This window comes from Myxine glutinosa, chromosome 1, assembly GCF_964187855.1.
Source record: "Myxine glutinosa chromosome 1, kmMyxGlut1.1, whole genome shotgun sequence".
Classification (NCBI taxonomy): domain Eukaryota; kingdom Metazoa; phylum Chordata; class Myxini; order Myxiniformes; family Myxinidae; genus Myxine; species Myxine glutinosa.
Window position 1 is genome coordinate 116,977,928 of NC_136261.1, and position 20,543 is coordinate 116,998,470.

General features: G+C 42.1%; 2 protein-coding genes across 3 annotated transcripts in view; one reads left to right on the forward strand and one right to left on the reverse strand.

Moving 5' to 3' along the window:
• Nucleotides 1–7,752: 7,752 nt before the first annotated feature.
• ALG1 (ALG1 chitobiosyldiphosphodolichol beta-mannosyltransferase) overlaps nt 7,753–20,543 on the reverse strand; it is a 115,748-nt gene continuing 102,957 nt past the window's right edge. The window contains exon 13 of the mRNA XM_068117594.2: nt 7,753–7,955. Coding sequence (XP_067973695.2) covers nt 7,842–7,955 — 114 coding nt within the window. The 3' untranslated portion in view covers nt 7,753–7,841. The remainder of the gene's footprint in view (nt 7,956–20,543) is intronic.
• DESI1 (desumoylating isopeptidase 1) lies at nt 8,179–19,154 on the forward strand. 2 transcript variants are annotated; one of them, XR_013623192.1, is made up of 7 exons: nt 8,179–8,458; nt 12,314–12,335; nt 13,355–13,424; nt 15,968–16,077; nt 16,967–17,089; nt 17,289–17,461; nt 17,765–19,154. XR_013623192.1 is itself a non-coding variant. In XM_068117607.2 (6 exons), the coding sequence occupies exons 1-6, from the start codon at nt 8,380–8,382 to the stop codon at nt 17,374–17,376; spliced, it is 492 nt and encodes a 163-aa protein (XP_067973708.1). In that variant the 5' UTR covers nt 8,179–8,379; the 3' UTR covers nt 17,377–17,525. The 2 variants fall into 2 exon arrangements, 1 of the variants encoding a protein (XP_067973708.1); XM_068117607.2 differs by lacking the exon at nt 17,765–19,154 and having other exon boundaries at nt 17,289–17,525.

Consider the following 20,543-nt stretch of genomic DNA (forward strand, 5'->3'; position numbering starts at 1 on the left):
TTTTCGATAATTCTGGCACTCTTAATTTCCATGTTAACATGCCAAGGACACATGTGGTCATTTCAAGACTGGTCTAATAATGATCTTTGACCCTCAAAACATAGGTCTAGACACCTTATTTGTTCAGTTATCTGTAATATTGGTGGCGATATGATAAAAAATAGATTTTTCGGTAATCGTGGCATTAATTTGCATATTTTACATGCCAAGGACACATGTGATCACTTCAAGACTGGTCTTATAATGATCTTTGACCCTTAAATATGGGTCTAGACACCTTGTTTTTTCAGTTATCTGTAATATTGGCGGAGATATGGTGAATAACAGATTTATACATAATGGCGGCTTAATTTGCATTAAAATGGCACGTGGGACATCCGGACAAATTCTTAACATAGCGAATCGTTTTCTACGCATTTTTTCCGATATAAAAACGCCCATTAGAAATTGATTTCCAGGGGTGCACGCTAACCCCCTCTACCAACTAGACTATTCCTTCACTGATGGTTGTAGAGGCCAAATAATCGAAAACCACAAAATGTTTACGAGGATGAATTTTTACTAATTTGAATTAATGAATGAATTAATTAATGAATTTGAATTTGAATTAATTAATAAATCATTTAATTAATGAGTTTTTATGATGTTTACCTTAAGTCAAGAGTGATGAATGGAAGGTTTGATAAGATTGTGCACCACCTTTCTGTAAGTGGGCACAGTTCTCTGGCATGTGACAGGGATTTTAGTATAATCGAGAAAGAGGGAGCAGGTGGAGCTGGCTGTATTATGCGTGGGAAGACATGATCCGAGAGTGTTTGATGTGATCCCCACAACTGGTAAGCAAATGTTGAACTTCATTTGCACACTTTCTCACCTCTTTAAAAAGTCAGCGACAAAACAGGTAGAAACGTTTGTAGTGAAGATGAAAGGTGTTATCATTTTCTGTCGAGCACAAGTAGGCTATGGCATTGTGATTTCCGAAACGATGTCTGCCGCCATTACACATTCTGCTTGCTGAAACCTGGACAGCCTCTTTAGCCGACAATGCGTAGCGAAGGTAAAATATGTGAAGAATCTTGCGAAATACATGTCCCCACGTGCACAGCAACGTATTGTCAAACTGACTGAGACAAATGGCTGAAATATAGACGAAGGGTCAGATATGAATGAATGAATGATCGTTTTAAGGCCATTTTCCCCACTAGAGCAGGGGTTAGCCTTGCGGACCCCATGACCATCAGGGTTCCCTGTTTGAGGCAATGTTTTTATGGCCGGATGCCCTTCCTGACGCCAACCCTTGGTCACGCTCTTATGATGCACAGGGATACGGTGTACCTATTCTAAACCGGGGTACACACTGTGATCATTCATCCCAGCAAGCTGGTACTCAATTTGCCGACCTCGGAAGGCATGACAGGCTGAGTCAACCCCCCTGGCGTTAATTCAGCAATCGACCGGGATTCGAACCCAGGATCCTAGGATCCCAAGCCGGTACCCTAACCGCTTAGCCAACACCAGGTCAGATGATGATGAGTAATGAGAGCATTATTTTAAAGTACAGGCAGTGCCTTATAAAGCACACAGAGATACGTTCACATGAATAGGCACATGACCCCATCACCTGCGTTTCAAATAATGCGACAAACAAACGGAACAGTGTAAAATCACTTTCATCATTATGTCACAATAAAATTCCTTTGAGGAAAAAGTGTAAAATTATTTGTCATTTTATATCAAAGATAGTCCGTTTCGTTTAAAGAGGGCCCAACTCCATCAACCAAAATTCCCCCTTCAATTATATATATATATATATATATATATGACATATAATCTTTGCTTATATATATATATATATATATATATATATATATATATATATATATATATATATATATATATATATATATATATATATATACAGACTTGGCATTTAATATGGAATTTTTTTTTTTTCTTGACGGGTTTACTTTCTTAACTCAGTATATCAATCTGGTGAGTTTCTTTTACACTTTGGTGATTTATTTGTTAAAAGAACCATGTTTCTGATTGTCTGTCGCAGCAAGAAGTCAACAACAGGATTTCTCACAGGTGGCGTGACAAAATGTACGGACAGGTGCATTTGATGATTGGCTTCACAGTCGGGTATACAAGGGTTGTTGCGTTCTGTATTAGTGGAAAACAACTGCTGCACGTCTCCAAAAGTTATTGCCGCTTCCTCGCGAGATGGTCCGTCAACTCGACAATGCTGTTTGTCATGGAGTGGTGGCTTTACGAAATTATGGCATGAAACAGCGTGCTATTGCTCGGCATTATGGCATCACTCAAGGTCAGGTGTCAAAGGTCCTGAAACGAAATGTTCAGAGGGGTGTCCCGACTCCAACACCGAGGCCAGGACATCCCCGCAGAACCACAAGGAGGGATGATCGCCAGCTGCACCGGTTAGTCCGCAATGGCCCTACCATTTCAGCTAATCGGCTTAGGGCTGAGTGGCAGCAACTGACAAATGTGCCTGTATCCAGAAGGCTAGTCAACCAACGACTGGTTCAAGCAGGCTATCATGCCAGGCGTCCCCTGAGAAAGCCACGCCTGACCAGACAACACCGCCAGCGCCGATTGCAGTGGGCCAGAGAGCACCGTCAATGGCAGCCAGGACACTGGAATCACGTGATCTTCAGTGACGAGTCTAGATTTCTGGTCTATCGTCAAGATGGCCGCGTCCGAGTGCGCAGACAAGTGCATGAAGCCTACAACAAAGATTGCATAGTGCCAAGAGTCCAAGCTGGGGGTGGTGGGGTGACCTTTTGGGCTGCTTTTCATGCAGGGGGCAAAACTGACCTGGTTGTTCTGAATGGAAACCTGAACCAGTTCAAGTGCAGGGCCATTCTGGAAGAAACATTGCTTCAATTTGCTCGTGCAGCCTTTCGAGGAAACTTTGTCTTCCAAGATGACAATGCACGGCCTCATCGTGCTCGCATGATCAAATTTTGGCTAATGTGCAAAATAAAGAGATACTTCTGGAAAACGTACAGAAGTTTAACGCAGTACTGTCCATGAATTGAGTTCAATATCAGTTTACATCACTTTCAAGGATCAATTTATTTGTTTCGAAATGTCAAATGTGTTTTTTGTTTCTTTTAAAGGTCACATTAACAAAATCTAGAATAATTTCAACATAATTCCAATGAACTTTTGGTTCTAAGACATCTTTAAAAGTAAGTTCACCCCCACAAAAAAAAATTCCATATTAAATGCCAAGTCTGTATGTATATATATATATATATATATATATATATATATATATATATATATATATATATATATACATATATATATATACATATATATATATATATATATATATATATATATATATATATATATTGTTGAGGTTTTGAGATTGTACATATAACATCATTAAAGGTTAAAGGTTTGCCCCCCCCCCCCCCCCCATAGTTAGTCCACAAGCAACACGTGGACCCATTAGAATTAGTTATGTCACAGTATGTGTAAGAGTAGGCCATTTCCCTAGTGACATCTGCGTTGTGTAAAGAAATAAGCTTAGGTCCCTTTTCATTTTGCGGCCACCCTCCAATTTCCATCATGGGCAAACTCGAGCCCACGCCCCATTTTGGCTGATCCCTCCGTGTGTGGTGCTTTGGCTGCCAGCAGCATTAGCTGTCTTTTGCTCGCTCAAACTAGTCGGGTAACCACGAGGTAGGCCTAAAAAGGGGGCGTAGCGCGAGGGTCGAGGTGTGGCCGTGACAAGCAGCACGTCAGAGGCGGTGACGGTAAGAGCAACAGCCAACCAGAGCTCGGTGGGCATGGGGTGATAGGGCGTGGCAAGAAACATCGAGTAAGTTCGAGAGGGTTCGCTGGGCAAGGCTATATAAGTCTTCACACAAAGCCCTTGAACAGGACTGGCCAGGAGAACTTCGTTGTACAAAGTTGAGCTATGAGAAGGGAGAGGCGCTTACACAGGATTCGTGGGGAAAGGGCGTGCTGAGAGGACTGCAATGAATTGCGCTTTGAAAAAGGTCTGGAGCCAGGCATTGGTATTGAAAGGACTCGTGCGACAGGACTTGGATGAGAAGGACTCGAAGCACTGGTATTGAGAGAACTGATCCGGAGCACTCGTGTGAGAACAGCATTAAGAGGACTGGCTGGAGTTGAGAGATGAGAAGAGAGAGGTGCTTACGAAGAACTGTATGAGGACGGAGCAAACTGGTATCGAGAGAACTGATCCGGAGCACTCGTGTGAGAACTGCATTGAGAGGACCGACGTGCACATGACAGTTTCGAGGCATTGATTGAGAAGCGCCTTGTTCGCGTTTATTGAACGATTACGAACTGTCCGTTTATTACGTACGCAGCCCCGCAAGCGTACCCGCCAGAGCCAGCCTACCGTTTGCCCTGTAATTACCCCGTGCGCGCCAAACGACACATGGAGAGCTCCTGCTGTCTGGTTCATCTACTTCACAGTGCGAGTTGGGGACCGGAGAGCGAGCTCTCTCTGAACCATCGACCTGTTCGTCTGCAACCCCGTGTGAGTGTGTCTGAGTGTGACGGGCCCGTTTGTCCAGGGATAAGTTAAGACTGTTTAAGGCTGCACTGTGTATTCTTTTTTTTCTCATTGTATAAAGTGTAAATAAATTCTGTTATTCCTTTTCTTCCCAAATTCGACCGTTTCCGTGATTTCTCCATTGGGTAAGCGTTGCACGATTACGAACCACTTGGATCGGGTTGTAGTCATTGATAACGGCTCGGGTCACGGGTCCGCTACCGCTCGGCGTTTCCACCAACACCCGTGATTCGGGCGGGGCTTATTTCCTCGTTTTCGGTCAGCGTTAGTACTTAGGTAATAACGAATTAATAGTCCTAAAACCCTATTTAACGCTGTCCGGGAAGGACGTCATAGGTCCCGGGTCCCGTCGGCTAGTAAAAGACAAGGGGACTAATCCCTCCTTGGTAAGGGGAAAGGCCGGCGCTGAGATCCACAACAATATATATATATATATATATATATATATATATATATATATATATATATATATATATATATATATTGTAACGATTTTGAGAAGTGTGTAACGAATTTGAGAAGTGTAACGGTTTTTGAGAAGTGTAACAATTTTGGAGGAAGTGTAATGAATGTGAAAACGTTACAATGTGAACGTTACAAACGTACGGTACCACCCTGTAATGTAAATAATGGTCGCAGTCAGCGTCCTAGTTAATTGCATGAAATATACACGCAGGTCACGATATATCTTTTAAATAGTGTATTTCCTTATTCCATGTAGGCTAAGTATGTGTTTTCCCACTAGATTGACTTTGCATTGTATCAAACAAAATAAGCGTAGGCCCTTCCAATTTCCCCAAAACCTCCCTTCCAATTGCCTTCCGCATTTTGGCTGGTTTTCTTCAAACCACCATTGGCCACGAGGTAAGGTTGGGGAAGAAAGGCGTGTCTCCACCTCGTCATAAGAAGCAAGGAGTGAACCAGCCCTAACAGCCAATCAACACCGCGGTGAGTGACCCGGTAGGCGCGCCCTCGGAGTCGGCGGCTTGATTTCGCTGGAGGTGATAAAAGCGACTGCAAGGGACTGCTTTAGCAGATGAGAGATGTCGAGATGACTGGAGATGAGCTGGAGATGACCCTGGGAGAGGAGCAACGAGGCCGCACCAAAGAGAGGCGGTGAGATGCGAAACGCTCCAAGCCAAAGAGGAGAGGTACTCGGCAAGGAGACCAGCTTTGGAGAGACGCGCTGAAAGGAGGGAGACGGCCCCGCCCCAAGAAGGGGAGCAGGTGTGCCGAACCAGCGCGGGACGTCTACCGCGGTGGATACCCGACGGAGGGTTTCCCGCCAAAACCGCGAGGGATTGCGAACTGCGCGCTCCCGACCAAGCGATCCATCTCAAGCCTTACCTGCCTGCAATTATCCCCTGTGTAAGTGTGAACGTCCTGTCCTGTTCGTTTGTATTGGGGCTAAGTAAAAATGAATAGTGTAAGTTAACCATTCGCTGTGTTACTGCTTCTTCCATCCATTGCTGTGTGTGTATAATAAATCTGTTCTTCCTCCGTATTCTTCTTCTTCTTTTTCCTTCTCTTTCGGTCGCTTTAGAGATTTCCCGATTGAATATCTGTGGGGCGATCTGGTCAACGTCGGGTGGAATCGGGTTTTAATCGGGGAGTAACTGTTCGGACGCGGTTAAATACACTACCGCTCGGTCAATATAACATCTAAAAGCCGCGTCTGTAACAATATATATATATATATACAGTATATATATATATATATATATATATATATATATATATATATATATATATATATATATATATATATATATATATATATATAGTATCTGTAATCTGGTTCTCCAACCTAATGAGCGGACAACATGACGTCATCGCCATGCATGTCCGCATTGCCTGCAAAGCTCCAGAGGAACCATCTAGCAGTGCGTCATTACGGATTATAAGTTCAGATACTGTCACAAGTGCATGCAAAACTCACAGTTACCGACCTGGTTTCGCCCTTGTTGGGGCTTCATCAGGGCAACGCAGTGAGGCTTCCATACACTTGTAACTCTGTGAACCTTTCGGTTTTTATATCAGTCACTATGCGACCTTCATATCATCAGTGGATGATATATCATCAGTATCATCATCCGCCCATTAGGTTGGAGAACCAGATTACAGATACCATTATTAGTAACTCCCAACCGCAACCAGGTCGACTCCATATGATGAGTGGATACCAGAGATAACGTTACCGTGTGGCAGGCGGTGCTTATCGCTCCCAGCAAGGTGCAGCAGCAGCTGTATGGGACACCTTGCTGGCGGTTCTCCACTGATGATATGAAGGTCGCATAGTGACTGATATATATATATATATATATATATATATATATATATATATATATATATATATATACATATATATATATATATATATACATATACATATATATATATACATATACATATACATATATATATATACATATACATACATATACATATATATATATACATATACATATACACATATACATATACATATATATATATATACATACATATATATATATATATATATATATATATATATATATATATATATATACATATACATATATATATATATATATATATACATATACATATATATATATATATATATATACATATACATATACATATATACATATACATATATATATATATATATATATATATATATACATATACATATATATATATATATATATATATATATATATATATATATATATATATATATATATATATATATATATATATATATATATACAGAGACTTGGCATTTAATATGGAATTTTTTTTCTTTTTCTTGACTTGGGTTTACTTTCTTAACTCAGTATATCAATCTGGTGAGTTTCTTTTACACTGTGGTGATTTATTTGTTAAAAGAACCATGTCACTGATTGTCTGTCGCAGCAAGAAGTCAACAACAGGATTATATGACAGGTGGCGTGGCAAAATGTACGGACAGGTGGTTGTAGAGATCAGTGGGAGTCAGCCGAGCCGTCGTACACGTAATGACATCACCCTGACATGTGACCAGATCGTCAGCTCTGATTGGTATATGTTTGAGGGGACATACCAACATACTACACACATAAATACATACATACATACATACAGACGTACAAACATTGTTCTAGACCACTTTGTCATATGGGCTACGCTGTAAAAAGAAAGCCAGATTTAGGTTGTCATATTTATTTTGTGTCTCAATGGAAGAGACAAACATCCGACCGACCGAGAAAATGTGAAATTTCAGTGAAATGTGGAATTATATTTGAATCGGTTTTTCAAAAAGAAGTCGAGGAGAAATCTTTGTCATTTTGGTCCAGTTCTTCTTCGACAGCGCAACTGCGAAACCCCGTCTGCCGCCGAGTGGACGAACCTGCTGAGCAAAACACATTCAGAGTATATAGATTCGCGTAGATCTGTAAAAGGTATCATCTTTAAAAGTGGAGTATCCCCATTAATTGTTATATCCGTGCTATAACTTTAATTACTGGTATTGATCTTAATATACATCGTAATCGTTACACATAGCATATTGATAGTCTTGAAAAAGGCATTTCTTCTTTTTCAACAACAACAACAACATTCTGTACTTCCTCAGTCCTCACAATCAGGAAGCGGAAAGTTCGTTTTTACTTTTGTTTCCACGGCTGTCATTTACCTTTTGCTAAAATAAGAAAAATCATTCGTTTCTCCTTCTGAGCTCCACGGCGTCTGTTTATCGGGGTGTTTTTTCTCCTCCAACCACCGCACTCTCGTGTTCTGTTTCTCCCACAACTCTCAAATTTGTCCGGAACCCGATGGATACGTTCGACGTCCAACTGTACATATACGACCTTTCCCGGGGGTTGGCGAGACAGATGAGTCTTCCTCTCCTTGGTAAGTGAATTCCCTCGTTTGTCGATGTCAAAGTGCTGCGACCATCATGTGGGTTCTGGGTACCGCCAGCTGGGCCTCTGTTTATGGGTGTCCAATGAAGCACCATCTTTACCAATTCAACTTTAAAGACGTTTAATTGGTCTGTACCGTGTACGTGCGGCGCTTGTGCTAACTAATCTCAATCAGATAGGAGTGGAGAGAACATCGTGAATGGGGGGGGCGGAAACGGAGGTCTCTTTTCATGTCAGGGTCTCCCAATTCACGTTTGCCATTTGGCCCCAGTGCTACCGAACGTGGTCTGCGTAATGATAATGGTGGGTTAATGATGAAAAACGTGAAATAATTCCCTATAATATAACTTGAGATGTGAAAGGGTGGATTTGGATTAAATGGGGTCATGTCGGGTTACCATATTATTATTAGATGAAAAAAAGAAAAAAAAGAAAAGAGGACAGAGGACAAAAAAATAAATAAACAAGACAGGCGATACTTACAAAATGCACCACCCCTCCCTTCCAGAAAAAATGCTTGGGTCAATCGGATGAAAATTTATGCTTTTACAAGTTTGGCCTTGATTTGACCTTTTGACCTCAAATTAGTTGGTTTCCCAATTCAGTGACTCGACATGTAAATTCTGTTCAACTTTCAAGTCAACCTGGCACGTACACCTGGCGTTGGCTTAGCGGCTAGGGTGCCAGCTTGGGATCCTAGGATCCTGGGTTCGAATCCCGGTCGATCGCTGAATTAACGCCAAGGGGGTTGACTCAGCCTGTCATCCTCTCCGAGGTCGGCTAATTGAGTACCAGTTCACTGGTAATTCCCTGTTTGTCGTAAAAGGCGACAAACAGGGTTGGCGGCAGGAAGGGCATCCGGCCGTAAAACATTGCTTCAAAAAGGGGACCGAAAAACAACAACAACCACGGTGCCCGAAAAAGGCCAACCCCCGCTTGCGGGGAAAAATGGCCTCTAAAGGTGGTTTTTTCAAGTCAACCGGGTGAAAAATGACGATTCACAGACTGGGTGAATGAATCTTCAATGTGTGTGCTGCCCTCCGATGGATGTTAAACTGCGTGTCCCATATACTGACAGTTGGTGGACATTAAAGATCCCCACGGTGCCATTCGCAAAGAATGGGCGAGCTAACGGCGGCACCCAGGAAAACTACAAATTCCTGCCCGAACTACTACTGAGAAGGCAATGGCAAACGACCCAGCATAACCCTTGCTCAGGAAGCGTCTTCGGTGGCACCAACGCTTTGCGACACTTGTATGAGGATTATCACAAAGTTGAATAAACCATGTCAGTGTTGTTCATAACAGTAGCCTATACTGAAAGTCATTGAACAAAGGTTGCAGTGCAGGAGGATAATAATAATTAAAAAGTAGAACATCATGCATACTGTTTCCCAGGTTTGATTTAAATCCCTTCCGCTGTTCTCAAGTATCACATATTTTCCTGATATTACCTCTGAACTTTGACACCGAAATCTAATCAGTTTGTCTTTGCATCATAATATATACTTGCACCAAGTTTGGTCAAAATCCCATCACTTATTAACAAGTTAGCGCAGCAACAGATATTTTTTAACTAACGGGACCTTTGACCTTTGCCCTCTTGACCCCACAATCTAATCTCTTTATCTTTATATCATAAGACATACTTGTATCAAGTTTCACTTGGTTCCCTTCAGCCATTCTTCAGTTATTGTGGAAACAAATCAATCATTGGAATCTCCCGCGATGAAGCCAACTCCAAGGGCCTTTCACTCGCTCACCGCAGGCAGGTTGGTGGTCTTTCCGTCTTCTACCGACTCCTCTCTGGGCTCTGTACCCCAAATATTCCTACAGGTCGCACAAGATCTGCCTGCAACCCTCATATGGTTAAACTGCCAAAATCAAGACTCTCTGCTCACCTTCACTCCTTCATTCCTCTTTTCTCCCACCTCTGGAACAAACTCCCTCACTCTCTTCAATCCCACTCCACCCTCCAGGTCTTTAAAACAGCTGTTCACCACCATCTCTTATCTTCCCCCATCCAAAACCTTGATCTTTTCTACCCCTGCTAATTTCACCCCAGTTCCACTTTTTTGAAATACCAACTTCTGTCCTGGAAGTCCTTGGTGTCCTTGTGTTTTATACTTCTCCCACCCCCCCCCCCCTTCCCACACCTCCTCCCCCCAAGCCTTCTCCCTCCCACACATCTCCCTGCTCTTAATTGTTGTGTGCTCTCAAGTGTTTGTGTGCTTCCCCTTCTCTTGTCTTCCGCTCCCTCTTTTTATATATTTTGTTTGTCTGGTTGATTTGTTTGTGAAGTAAATGTCAGCTCTTTCACGAGCCTCGATTCAGTATACAAAAAAGGAAAAAAAGCAAGAAAAAAAAAGTGTATTACAGACTGACCTTTGACCCAAAAATCAAATCGGTTCATCTTTGCATCATAATACGTACTCGCACAAACTTTGGTGGTCAAAATTCCATCACTGGTTCACAATTTATCGCTGTAACAGGATTTTTACCTCACGTGACCTCTGACCTCTGACCTTTGACCAGTTGACCCCAAAATCTAAACAGTTCATCTTTCCATCATAGTACGTACTTGATCTAAGTTTGATTTAAATCCCTTCAGCTGTTCTAAAGTTATCGTGGTAACGAAAACCTATCATGGATGGATAGCCAGACGGACAACCTATAAAAACATAATGCCTCCAGAAACTTCGTCGACGGAGGCATAATAACCTGCATTTAGCAATATGACCTAAAATAACATTTAATAAAAACCTTCAAGCATTCCAAAATAAGCTTAAAATGAATTATCAGTGAACTTAATGGCGTAATTCGTCAAGAGTTATCGAGCTTCCTCTGAAAAGGACAGAGCACAGACGTGTGATTTCTGAAAGAATTTTTTTTTTTTTTTTTTACGTGAAAATCATATGGTACTACTTGGGATCAAAAATACAGTGGGATTCATAATTTGTTCAAAGTTTCTGTTTGAATGTACATTTCTGAGTCTTTGTGTGTGATAGTGATGACCATCATCCACCTGGTCAAATCGTGCCTATGTAATGTAAACAGCAGTCAATCAGGCCAGGAACTTGTAATTTGGTCAGGATGCTGGCGATAACTCTCCTAATCTTTATTCACCTGAATTTGTTGCTATAGCTTGGTGGGCTAGGTATGTCATGGCTCTATTTATCCGTGGAAATGCCATTGTGATGCCCAAATGACCTGCATTGAAGTTATGCGACCTCCACCACCTTCTATAACAATAATTGGCCTAAAGGCCATCCTACCTGGCTGACCTCCTCTCCAGACACACTCCCACCCGCAACCTCCGCTCTGCTGGTACCAACCTCCTGACCCCCCCCATCCGGACCAAATTTAGATCCTGGGGGGACAGGGCCTTCTCCATCGCTGCTCCCACCCTCTGGAACTCGCTACCTCACACCATCAGAGACTCCTCCTCACTCACCACATTCAAAACATCACTCAAGACCCACCTGTTCAACACTGCATTCAACATTTAACCCACAGCATCTAACCCCTGACTATCTCCTCTCCTTCTCCCTCCTTTGTGCTTTGAATATTTCCCTATTGATTCTTCTTTTTTGCAATTGTTTTTATGTTTTGCTATGCATTATGTTTTGCACTATGTCAAAGCGTCTTTGGGCTTCCTGAAAAGCGCTATATAAAATAAATGCATTATTATTATTATTATTATTATTATTAAAGTGTCCCATTAGGTACTGGTACTGTATAAAGGAGGAGGTTTTTTATTTTATTTTATCTGTCTGGAAGGTTTTTTTTTTTTTCATTCATAACTTGATATCCCATCTTGAGCACCTGTCTTCTTTTCTTTCAGGAAGACGTATTGATGGAATATGGTAAGTACAGACATAGTAAGTGCATTGGTAATGAGCCTGCGTGACTGACGAATTGAGCAAACTCATTTGAATTTACCAGTGGGAATTAACATCTAGAAGGGGGAGGGGAAGGAAAGAAAAAGAGAATTGCACTTGCTCACCTGTAAAAAGTAATGGTGATTAAAAAGCTTTACGGAAATATAACATTCCCTAATAAGTTGGAAGAACATGCTTCTGAGTGAGTAGAAAATGCTCGCCGTAAAAGATGCGTACCGTGTAGGCCATGAATCTTCACCTTTTATAACAAAATAGCTCGGTATCTTCCTCTATGCATTTCAGCCCCCCCTCTCTGTTTTTTATATTTATTTTGGAATTTGAAAAAGGAACATCGTCTGGGAATCTTTTCTGCGAGGCCTTATTTCCATGCCTCAACCTCTCACATTCAATCCAACAAGAGGCCAGCTATTTGTGACTGATGCACTTGGAGAGAAAAGGAGGGGAGGGGGTGCGGCAAAATTTAAATAAGGAATAGAAGGGAGGATGAGGAGATAAATGTATGTGTGGGTAGAGTGAGGAACCAAGGGAAAGGAGGTTGGGAGGATATTTTAGGAAGAGGAGGGTAGATAAAAGGGAGGTGAATAGATGGAGTAGGGGAAAAAGGGTAATTGCATACTAGAATTTTAAAAGTGATTCTTCACCATTGAGTGATGGGGCCAAAAACTATATATAGCACGATATCTCAAAAGGTTGTGGGCAGATGATGACAAAACTAGGTGGATGAGTTGGTGAGGCGACAATAACAAGCCGATTAGATTTTTGTCCAAGTCTGAATGTAGATCCACCCTATCAGTGGGATACAAAACAAAACGTAAACTGTTCAGCCTGGTGGAGGTATGTGCTCTATCTATCGAGTGCCGTTCTAGTTTACAAAGTGTCATGTCTTTGTTGAGCAATGATCCCAATTCACGAAGCTGGTTATTTTCAGAACAATTTACATTTAATAACATTTAATGACTATCATCTGTCATCCCTCACCCCAGGCACACCGCCATTGTCGTATATGGACAGGAATTCTTTTTTGGTGGCAATGGCATTGAAAGCTGTCTTCCGGTATGTAAATATTGATATCATCTCTCATCAAACTAACGTACACTTGTAGTACTACTACACCCACTCCCTACGGGAGTGGGAGGAAGGGTCGTGTTATTATCTTATTTGGGGTATATAGATTACTGTAGATCTAGGCTCTGATCCGTTAGTCTGTGGTGGATGTGATAAGCGAATTACACCTTCAAGGGTCTTGTGATTCCTCCAGATTTTTCAGTTTTGTATTAAACAGCAGTAGCGACTGTTTAAAAAGGTAATCGTACATGTTTGTGGTTTATAATAATTTTTACTTTTCGTAGGCTTGCCCCACAATAAACTATTTATACATGTTAACATGACATTTGTCCAAGGAGGAGAAACTAGTGCTGTTAGCTAGATTCAAAATCCCGTCTCGGAACCGTCTCGATAAATTTTCAATTTTCATAACGGGATCTCGGTTCGGCTCGGTTCCCGGCAAAGTAAAAAAAAAAAAAAAAAAAATAAATAAATAAATAAATAAATAAATAAATAATAAGGCTTCAAAAATAATGGAATTTCATTACAATATATAAACAACAATGAAAAAAATTCATTTCTGATGTTGAGTACTTAAATTCCGACTTAGCTTCCATTTACCGGGATGAAATAAAATACACCGCCTACATGCACATGATCGGCCACCGATGGGACCGGGTTATCTCATTACAGTTTGTATTGTCGTGTAATTTCTTGCTCGGAATGTCAGAGAGAGGGAGAAAATGTTTCTGCGCAGGCATATTCGAGTCCCGGTTGGAGTTTCATTATCATTTTGTGAGTTGTGATCGCCAAGGGGCTCGCTCCCCCCCGTTCCCCTCCCCGCCCCCGCCCGGCAATGCCGGGTACTTCTGCTAGTAAATTATAAAGCAGGCGGTGTAGTGATCACCCCCCCCGCCCCCCCCTCCTTATTTTGACTCTGTGACTAAAGTAAACGTAATAAACTTATCAGGCCTAAAGTGGAGATAAGATAACCAAAATACTTTCACATTCAAACCGTCAAACCAAACCCCGAGGGATTCTTACAATTTATAGATTTAGCGTTGCAATTAAACATAAACGTTCATCAAAAACTCATTTCATAAAACGACATAATGTATTGTACTTGTATTAATACATTGTGTGTAGAATAATCCGTTATAAACGTGTTTTTAATCTAAATAAACATCGTCCCTCCATTCACGGGGCCTCGAGCGAGGCCCTCGATATTAATGTGCTAAAGACCCTAGCAACCACATTCCGTAACTCGTCTCCAAGGACGGACACGTGACCGCAGCGGGGCGGGGCGAGGCGGAGTGATACAGCGGAAGGATTCAACGGTTTAAATAAAGCAGCGACGCCGCGGATTTTCATTGGGACCTTTATCCTGATTTCGTTACTTCCGCCACCAAAGGTGGATGGAGGTTATGTTTTCACTCCTGTCTGTTTGTCCGTTTGTTTGTGAACACAATATCTCAAAAAGTTGTGGACGGATTCGGACGAAATTTTGTGGAGATGCAGCGTGTGTGACAAGGACGACATGATTAGATGTTGGTGAAGATCCGGATTCGGAATTCGGATTCGTTTGCAGTGCATTGTTTGTTGACAAGGGGAAAATCCTGGAACAGTGAGTTTACTTTATCTATCATCGTTTGTGTCAGTTCAGCTGCACTTGCGAAAAATGATGCTTGTGCAGAAGCAGAGTAATGAAAGCAAGGCTCAATAAATGCCTCTATTATGGAAAATATCTGCAAGAAGTTGGAATTTTAACCGGGATTTTTTTACCGAGAAATTGCGTCAGTCAATTTATCTCGGGACCGTCCCGAGACCGTCTCGAAAGCCGAAACCGCCGGGATTTCGTCCCGGTCTCGGCTCGGTTGACAGCCCTAGGAGAAACCCCTTGGGGAGAAGGGATATTATTACTCGTAGTATTCATATTGTTTTGCAACAACATAAATATTATCGTATTATCATTAATGTTGTTATTACTCTTGTTATTAGAAGCGGCTTTGGAAAAATACCACGATTAGATATCTTAACACAGATATACACCTTGCCATGGATTTTTCCCAAAGCGGTAAACTCCCTTAGGGGGAGGAGCCAATGAAGTCGCTACAACCTCCGTCATGTGACCCATAGTCCTGCTGTCAAGTTTGGTTGAGATTGAATAAGTAACGACCGAATGTATTGTGATCAGACAGACAGACAGACACCAAATTGCATATTTTAGTGTGATTTTTGAATGTCTATGGGTGGCATACAACAACTCTTGACTTTTTATTTGAATCAAGAACCTGTGCATCACCTCCCCGATTTGGAATGATCCTCGGGATGAGCATTGTCAATTGCAAAAGACCAGCAAATTGCATCCAAAATGGAGGGGTTGTTGGCTTTTGCTGTTGCTGCTCTTTATTCATATTGAAGATCACACATTCATATACTGACTCAGGAAGCCTGCTTAGTCGTAGCAGCTGCTCGTCATTCATACGTGGGGAGCAGCACTGTCACCAAGGATCCAGGTCTTTTAATCCTCAGACAATTTTTGTTTTTATCAGGGTGGAACCGTGCTTGGACAGCCTGACCGGGTGATCAATTTGGGAAACACCCAGGTCACTGAAGACATTTTCATCCCTTACCTGGCAGGCCTTGGCGAATCACAGTTCTGGTATGTAATGGCAAATAAGGTACACACATGTACTGTAGTTTTTAACTTGAAGTAGTCCAACACTCAACAGATCCAACACTCAACCCAAACAAAGCCAATGGTTTTAGTAATTTGCGTAACAAAACGCTTGGTTATGTAACGGAACGCTTGATTACCGTGCGTTCTGGCGGGCTTGATTAAACCTTACAATATTTGACATATGATTAGATTTTTTGGGGTCCTTCATCATGAATATGAGTGAATAACAAGGTTATTCAATCACTCGCCTCCGAGCTGTGTAGCATGGGTTTGAATTTCAGCCCAGCTGTAAGCTTAAACTACAATCCTGTCTGCAATGGCGGTGATAGATCCATAGACTCAGCTTCAGTGAGGGAGATTCCAATGATCTTAAAGGCCTTGGTTTCCATGGCATCAAGCTGAGCAAGGTGAGGCAGGGGAGCCAGCCCAGAGGAGAGAAAAGTACTCCATCAAGCTGCAGATGAAGGACTTGTAGGTGCATTGGCGTTCAGGTGTTCCAAGGAAGGACTTTGTTGAAGGACCAAGGACAATGATGACCATTTCTTTGACTTCAACAATTAGCAGAAGCAGGTGGGACAACCTTCATACTCCACAATAAAACATCCCATTGTCAATGCCGACTGCGCACTGAGAAAATATCATTCCTGGGGGAAAAAATTGAGCTGTGTACATGAAGGTGTGACCATGGTAAATGGGCCACAACATAGGTAGTAGTCTAATTGAGGAATTGCTGAATGGGGATGGATTTTGCTGTACCAATGTTTTGACTCAAAGGAGCAGGTTGAGCCTTTGTAGTTGCTTGATGGATTATGCTTTCAATATTTTATTTATTTTTGCAAATTGTGGTACATCCTGCTGTCTTCTTATTCAGTGGGAGCAGGTATCAGCTACTCCACTACAACTGCAACACGTTCAGCAATGAGGTGGCACAGTTCCTGACGGGCAATGAAGTCCCTTCCTACATCACCAATCTGCCATCAGAGGTGTTGAACACGTACGTATTACCTGACAGAATCAGGGTGCAAGACCATCTGGGGACCAAGTGGACTTGGCTGGAGATTTTGACAAGCTTGGGTTACCATGTGGGATATCTGCTCACCTTGTAACTCTTGGGTGCAACATTAACATATGCATGTGGGTTCTACCATGTTCAGACTTTTATTTTGTACACGATCCTCTGTGATGGTGTGCAGACCATTTGGTCAGATGCTGGGACCAATGCTGGAGAGTGTTCGAGTCTCACCCGGAGGAACAAATCCTGGAACACACAACCCTAACTAGCAACTCTAAACACCCACATCTGGCAGAAGCACAGTTTACGACCGTAATCTTTGCACAAAATTTAAGTACTGTTTTATTTTAACTGGTGACCACTTTATTCAAACATTATTAGCACTAATGCCAATTATTTATTTAACACTATGCTTTTATATTGATCGAAAACAATTGTTCATATCATCCGCCAATGTTTGTGACTCGATGGTTTTAAGTGTTTACATAGATTAGAACCTCAAAAGTTTATGGGCAATTCCACAGTTACTCACATTACAATACATTGCATTAATGCATATATATATATATATATATATATATATATATATATATATATATATATATACATACATATATATACACATACATACATACATACATATATATGTAATGTGAGTAACCGTGGAATTGCCCATATGAACAAAACTACATCAAAATCATTGTGATAAGCATGTTAAAACTTGAAACTAAACTTCCCAACTTTCATGAAAAGGTTATTTTGTTTTTCCGCACATCAAAAAGCAACACATCATTCTTATTAAAGGTGTGAAGGAGTTCTTGAATCCCAGTTGTAAATAATAGACAATGAAGACGATCTGTTAGCTCTGTGCCATATACTGTTGTTATATTTGAAATTGCTCAGACTGGAACAATTTTCAGCTCTTCCACTACAATGAGGATGACTAAAGCTGGAAAACACATTCAGGGAGTAACCGTTTTCCATCTCATGGTAATTTGTACAAGGTTTGATTGATAGGTAAAAATTCGAGGAGTAACGTTCTGCATTATTAACATGCTTAAGATAATTGCAAACGTCTCCTTAACCACACCAAAATATACTCCATCATACACAGACAAACACGCACATGTATCAAGGCATTCACAAAGCGTAATGGACAAAGCGTAATGGCTTAGATGTAAGATCTAAGCAAAAGTTGTGCATTTTGGCCAAAGCTAATGGTTTGTTTTTCTTTAAATAGACATACAGTATGTACATAACTGCTGTGGTGGATGCTTCCGTCTACAAGTATAATTTGTGAATATGTGGAAATGTACAAGCACGTAGGATTCACTTCTTTTCCAATCTAAGACTATGCTCCAGACGTTAATGTAAATGTTGCACGATTATCAGGATACGAGCATTGGCAACATTTGTCACAATGGGCCTGCCTAAGTGAACTGTAACCAGACTCGATAGCATAATGGTTAGAGCGTCCATTCAATTTGAGAGGTCAGTGGGTCAAAACCCGGCCGAGTCATACCAAAGACTTTAAAAATGGTAGACGTGCTGCTACCTTTCTTGACGCTCAGCATTTAAAAGGATAGAGCATGGACAGACAATGCTGGGAAGGCAAATGCAAACCACCCAGTATAACATTTGCCAAGACTGCTTTGAAAACACCAACACTCTGCAAAGAGTATGGTACCATCAAAAAGTGAACTGTAACAATGGCTTTAGGAAAAGGAAGACAGTAGATTGTGTCGTTGTTAAATGGACAGGGAGGCTAGCACGGAGTGATTGAATCAAAAGGCTCTTAGTGGAATGGAACAAAGTGAATGTGGATATCTACCAATATTTGGTGCTGAGATAGTTACAAGGTCTGAACTTTGCTTGTTGCCAAAGGCGCCTGAATCGCCAAAAGCAGATGCACAACCTAGTGGAAGTTAAATAAATAATTGTGAACTAAGAACCTAGCATATTTCTTCACTGTTCCAATACTTGTGAGTACACATGCCTGGGTTTTCATACAAAAATGAATGGAGTAAACCATTTGCACAAAAAGTGAGTTGTGTGCTGTGATCTTTTAAAATGGTGTCTGTTCAAGCACGTATAATATATATATCTATATATATATATATATATATATATATATATATATATATATATATATATATTGTTGCGGATCTCCAAACGTCGGCCTTCCCCTTATCAAGGGGGGATTAATCCCCTTGTCCTTTTACTGGCTGACGCGATCCCGGGGCTATCACGTTCCTTCCGGTCGGTGTTAAATAGGGTTGTTGGTCGAATTAGTCCTATTACCTAAGTACTAACACCGGCCGTGAAGCAAGGAAATAACCCCACCCGAACCACGGCGTTAGTGGACACACCGAGCGAAGCAAGCCGCGATTCGGGCCGTTATCAGGAACTAACCCGATTGGAGCGGTTATGGTCGTGCCACGCTTACCCAATTGAGGAAATGACTAAAACGGTCGGACCAAGAGGAAAAGGAATAACACAATAATTTATTAACAATTTGTACACCAAGAAGAAGAGGAAGAAAAGTAATGTACAGTGAAGAGGAAGAAGCAGATACACAGGGCAGCCTTATACGGTCTTATACTTATTCCCCGGACACGGGCCCGTTCGCACTCGGACTCACTCACACGGGGATGTAGATGGTCGGGTTGAGGGTCCAAAGATGGCGTCCACAGCTCGTCCGGTCCCCGACTCGTACCGTGCAGGCAATGGAAGACGGCAGGCAGCTCTCCGCGTGGCGTAGGCGCGAGGCGGACAATTATATTATATATCGGGGAAAGGTCGGTTGGCTGGCGATTATATTGCGTACACAATAGGTGTACCGGCGCCTTCATACGCACTCCCGGTATCGCTATGTACAATGCGCCACTTCCCCAATGATGTTACCAAAGCGCCTTTCCACACAAGTCCTTCTGCATGAATGCCAATGCTTGGCTTCCCTCGCGAGTCCTTCACCATGTTGCAGTCCTTCTCAATCCTCGAGCGCCCGCCTCTTAACTCAAGCCCACAGCACGTTTCTCCTCCTGACTCTGCAAGCGTCTCTCCTGTAACCTAACTGAGGTGGGGGCCTCGCGCGAAGGGTTTTATTGCAACGCCCAGCGAACCCTCTCAAATCTCTAGCCACACCCTGTCAGGCGATGTCGCCTCAGCCCTGATTGGCTGTTGAGGTCTTACCGGCTCCGCCCTTGACGGCTGCTTGGCGTGGCCACACCCCCACCCTTGCGCTCCGCCCCCTTTTCAGGCCTTACCTCGTGGCCTTTGGGCTGGTTTGAGCGAGCCAGAGCAGAAAACGCTCCTGGCAGCCAAAGCGTAACAAACTGCGAGGGGCAATGGGGTGCAGGCAGGATAGGCGCAATGGATTCGGGTGGAGCGAGGCTGCAAAATGGACGGGGCCTGCTCTTATTTGTTTTACACAATG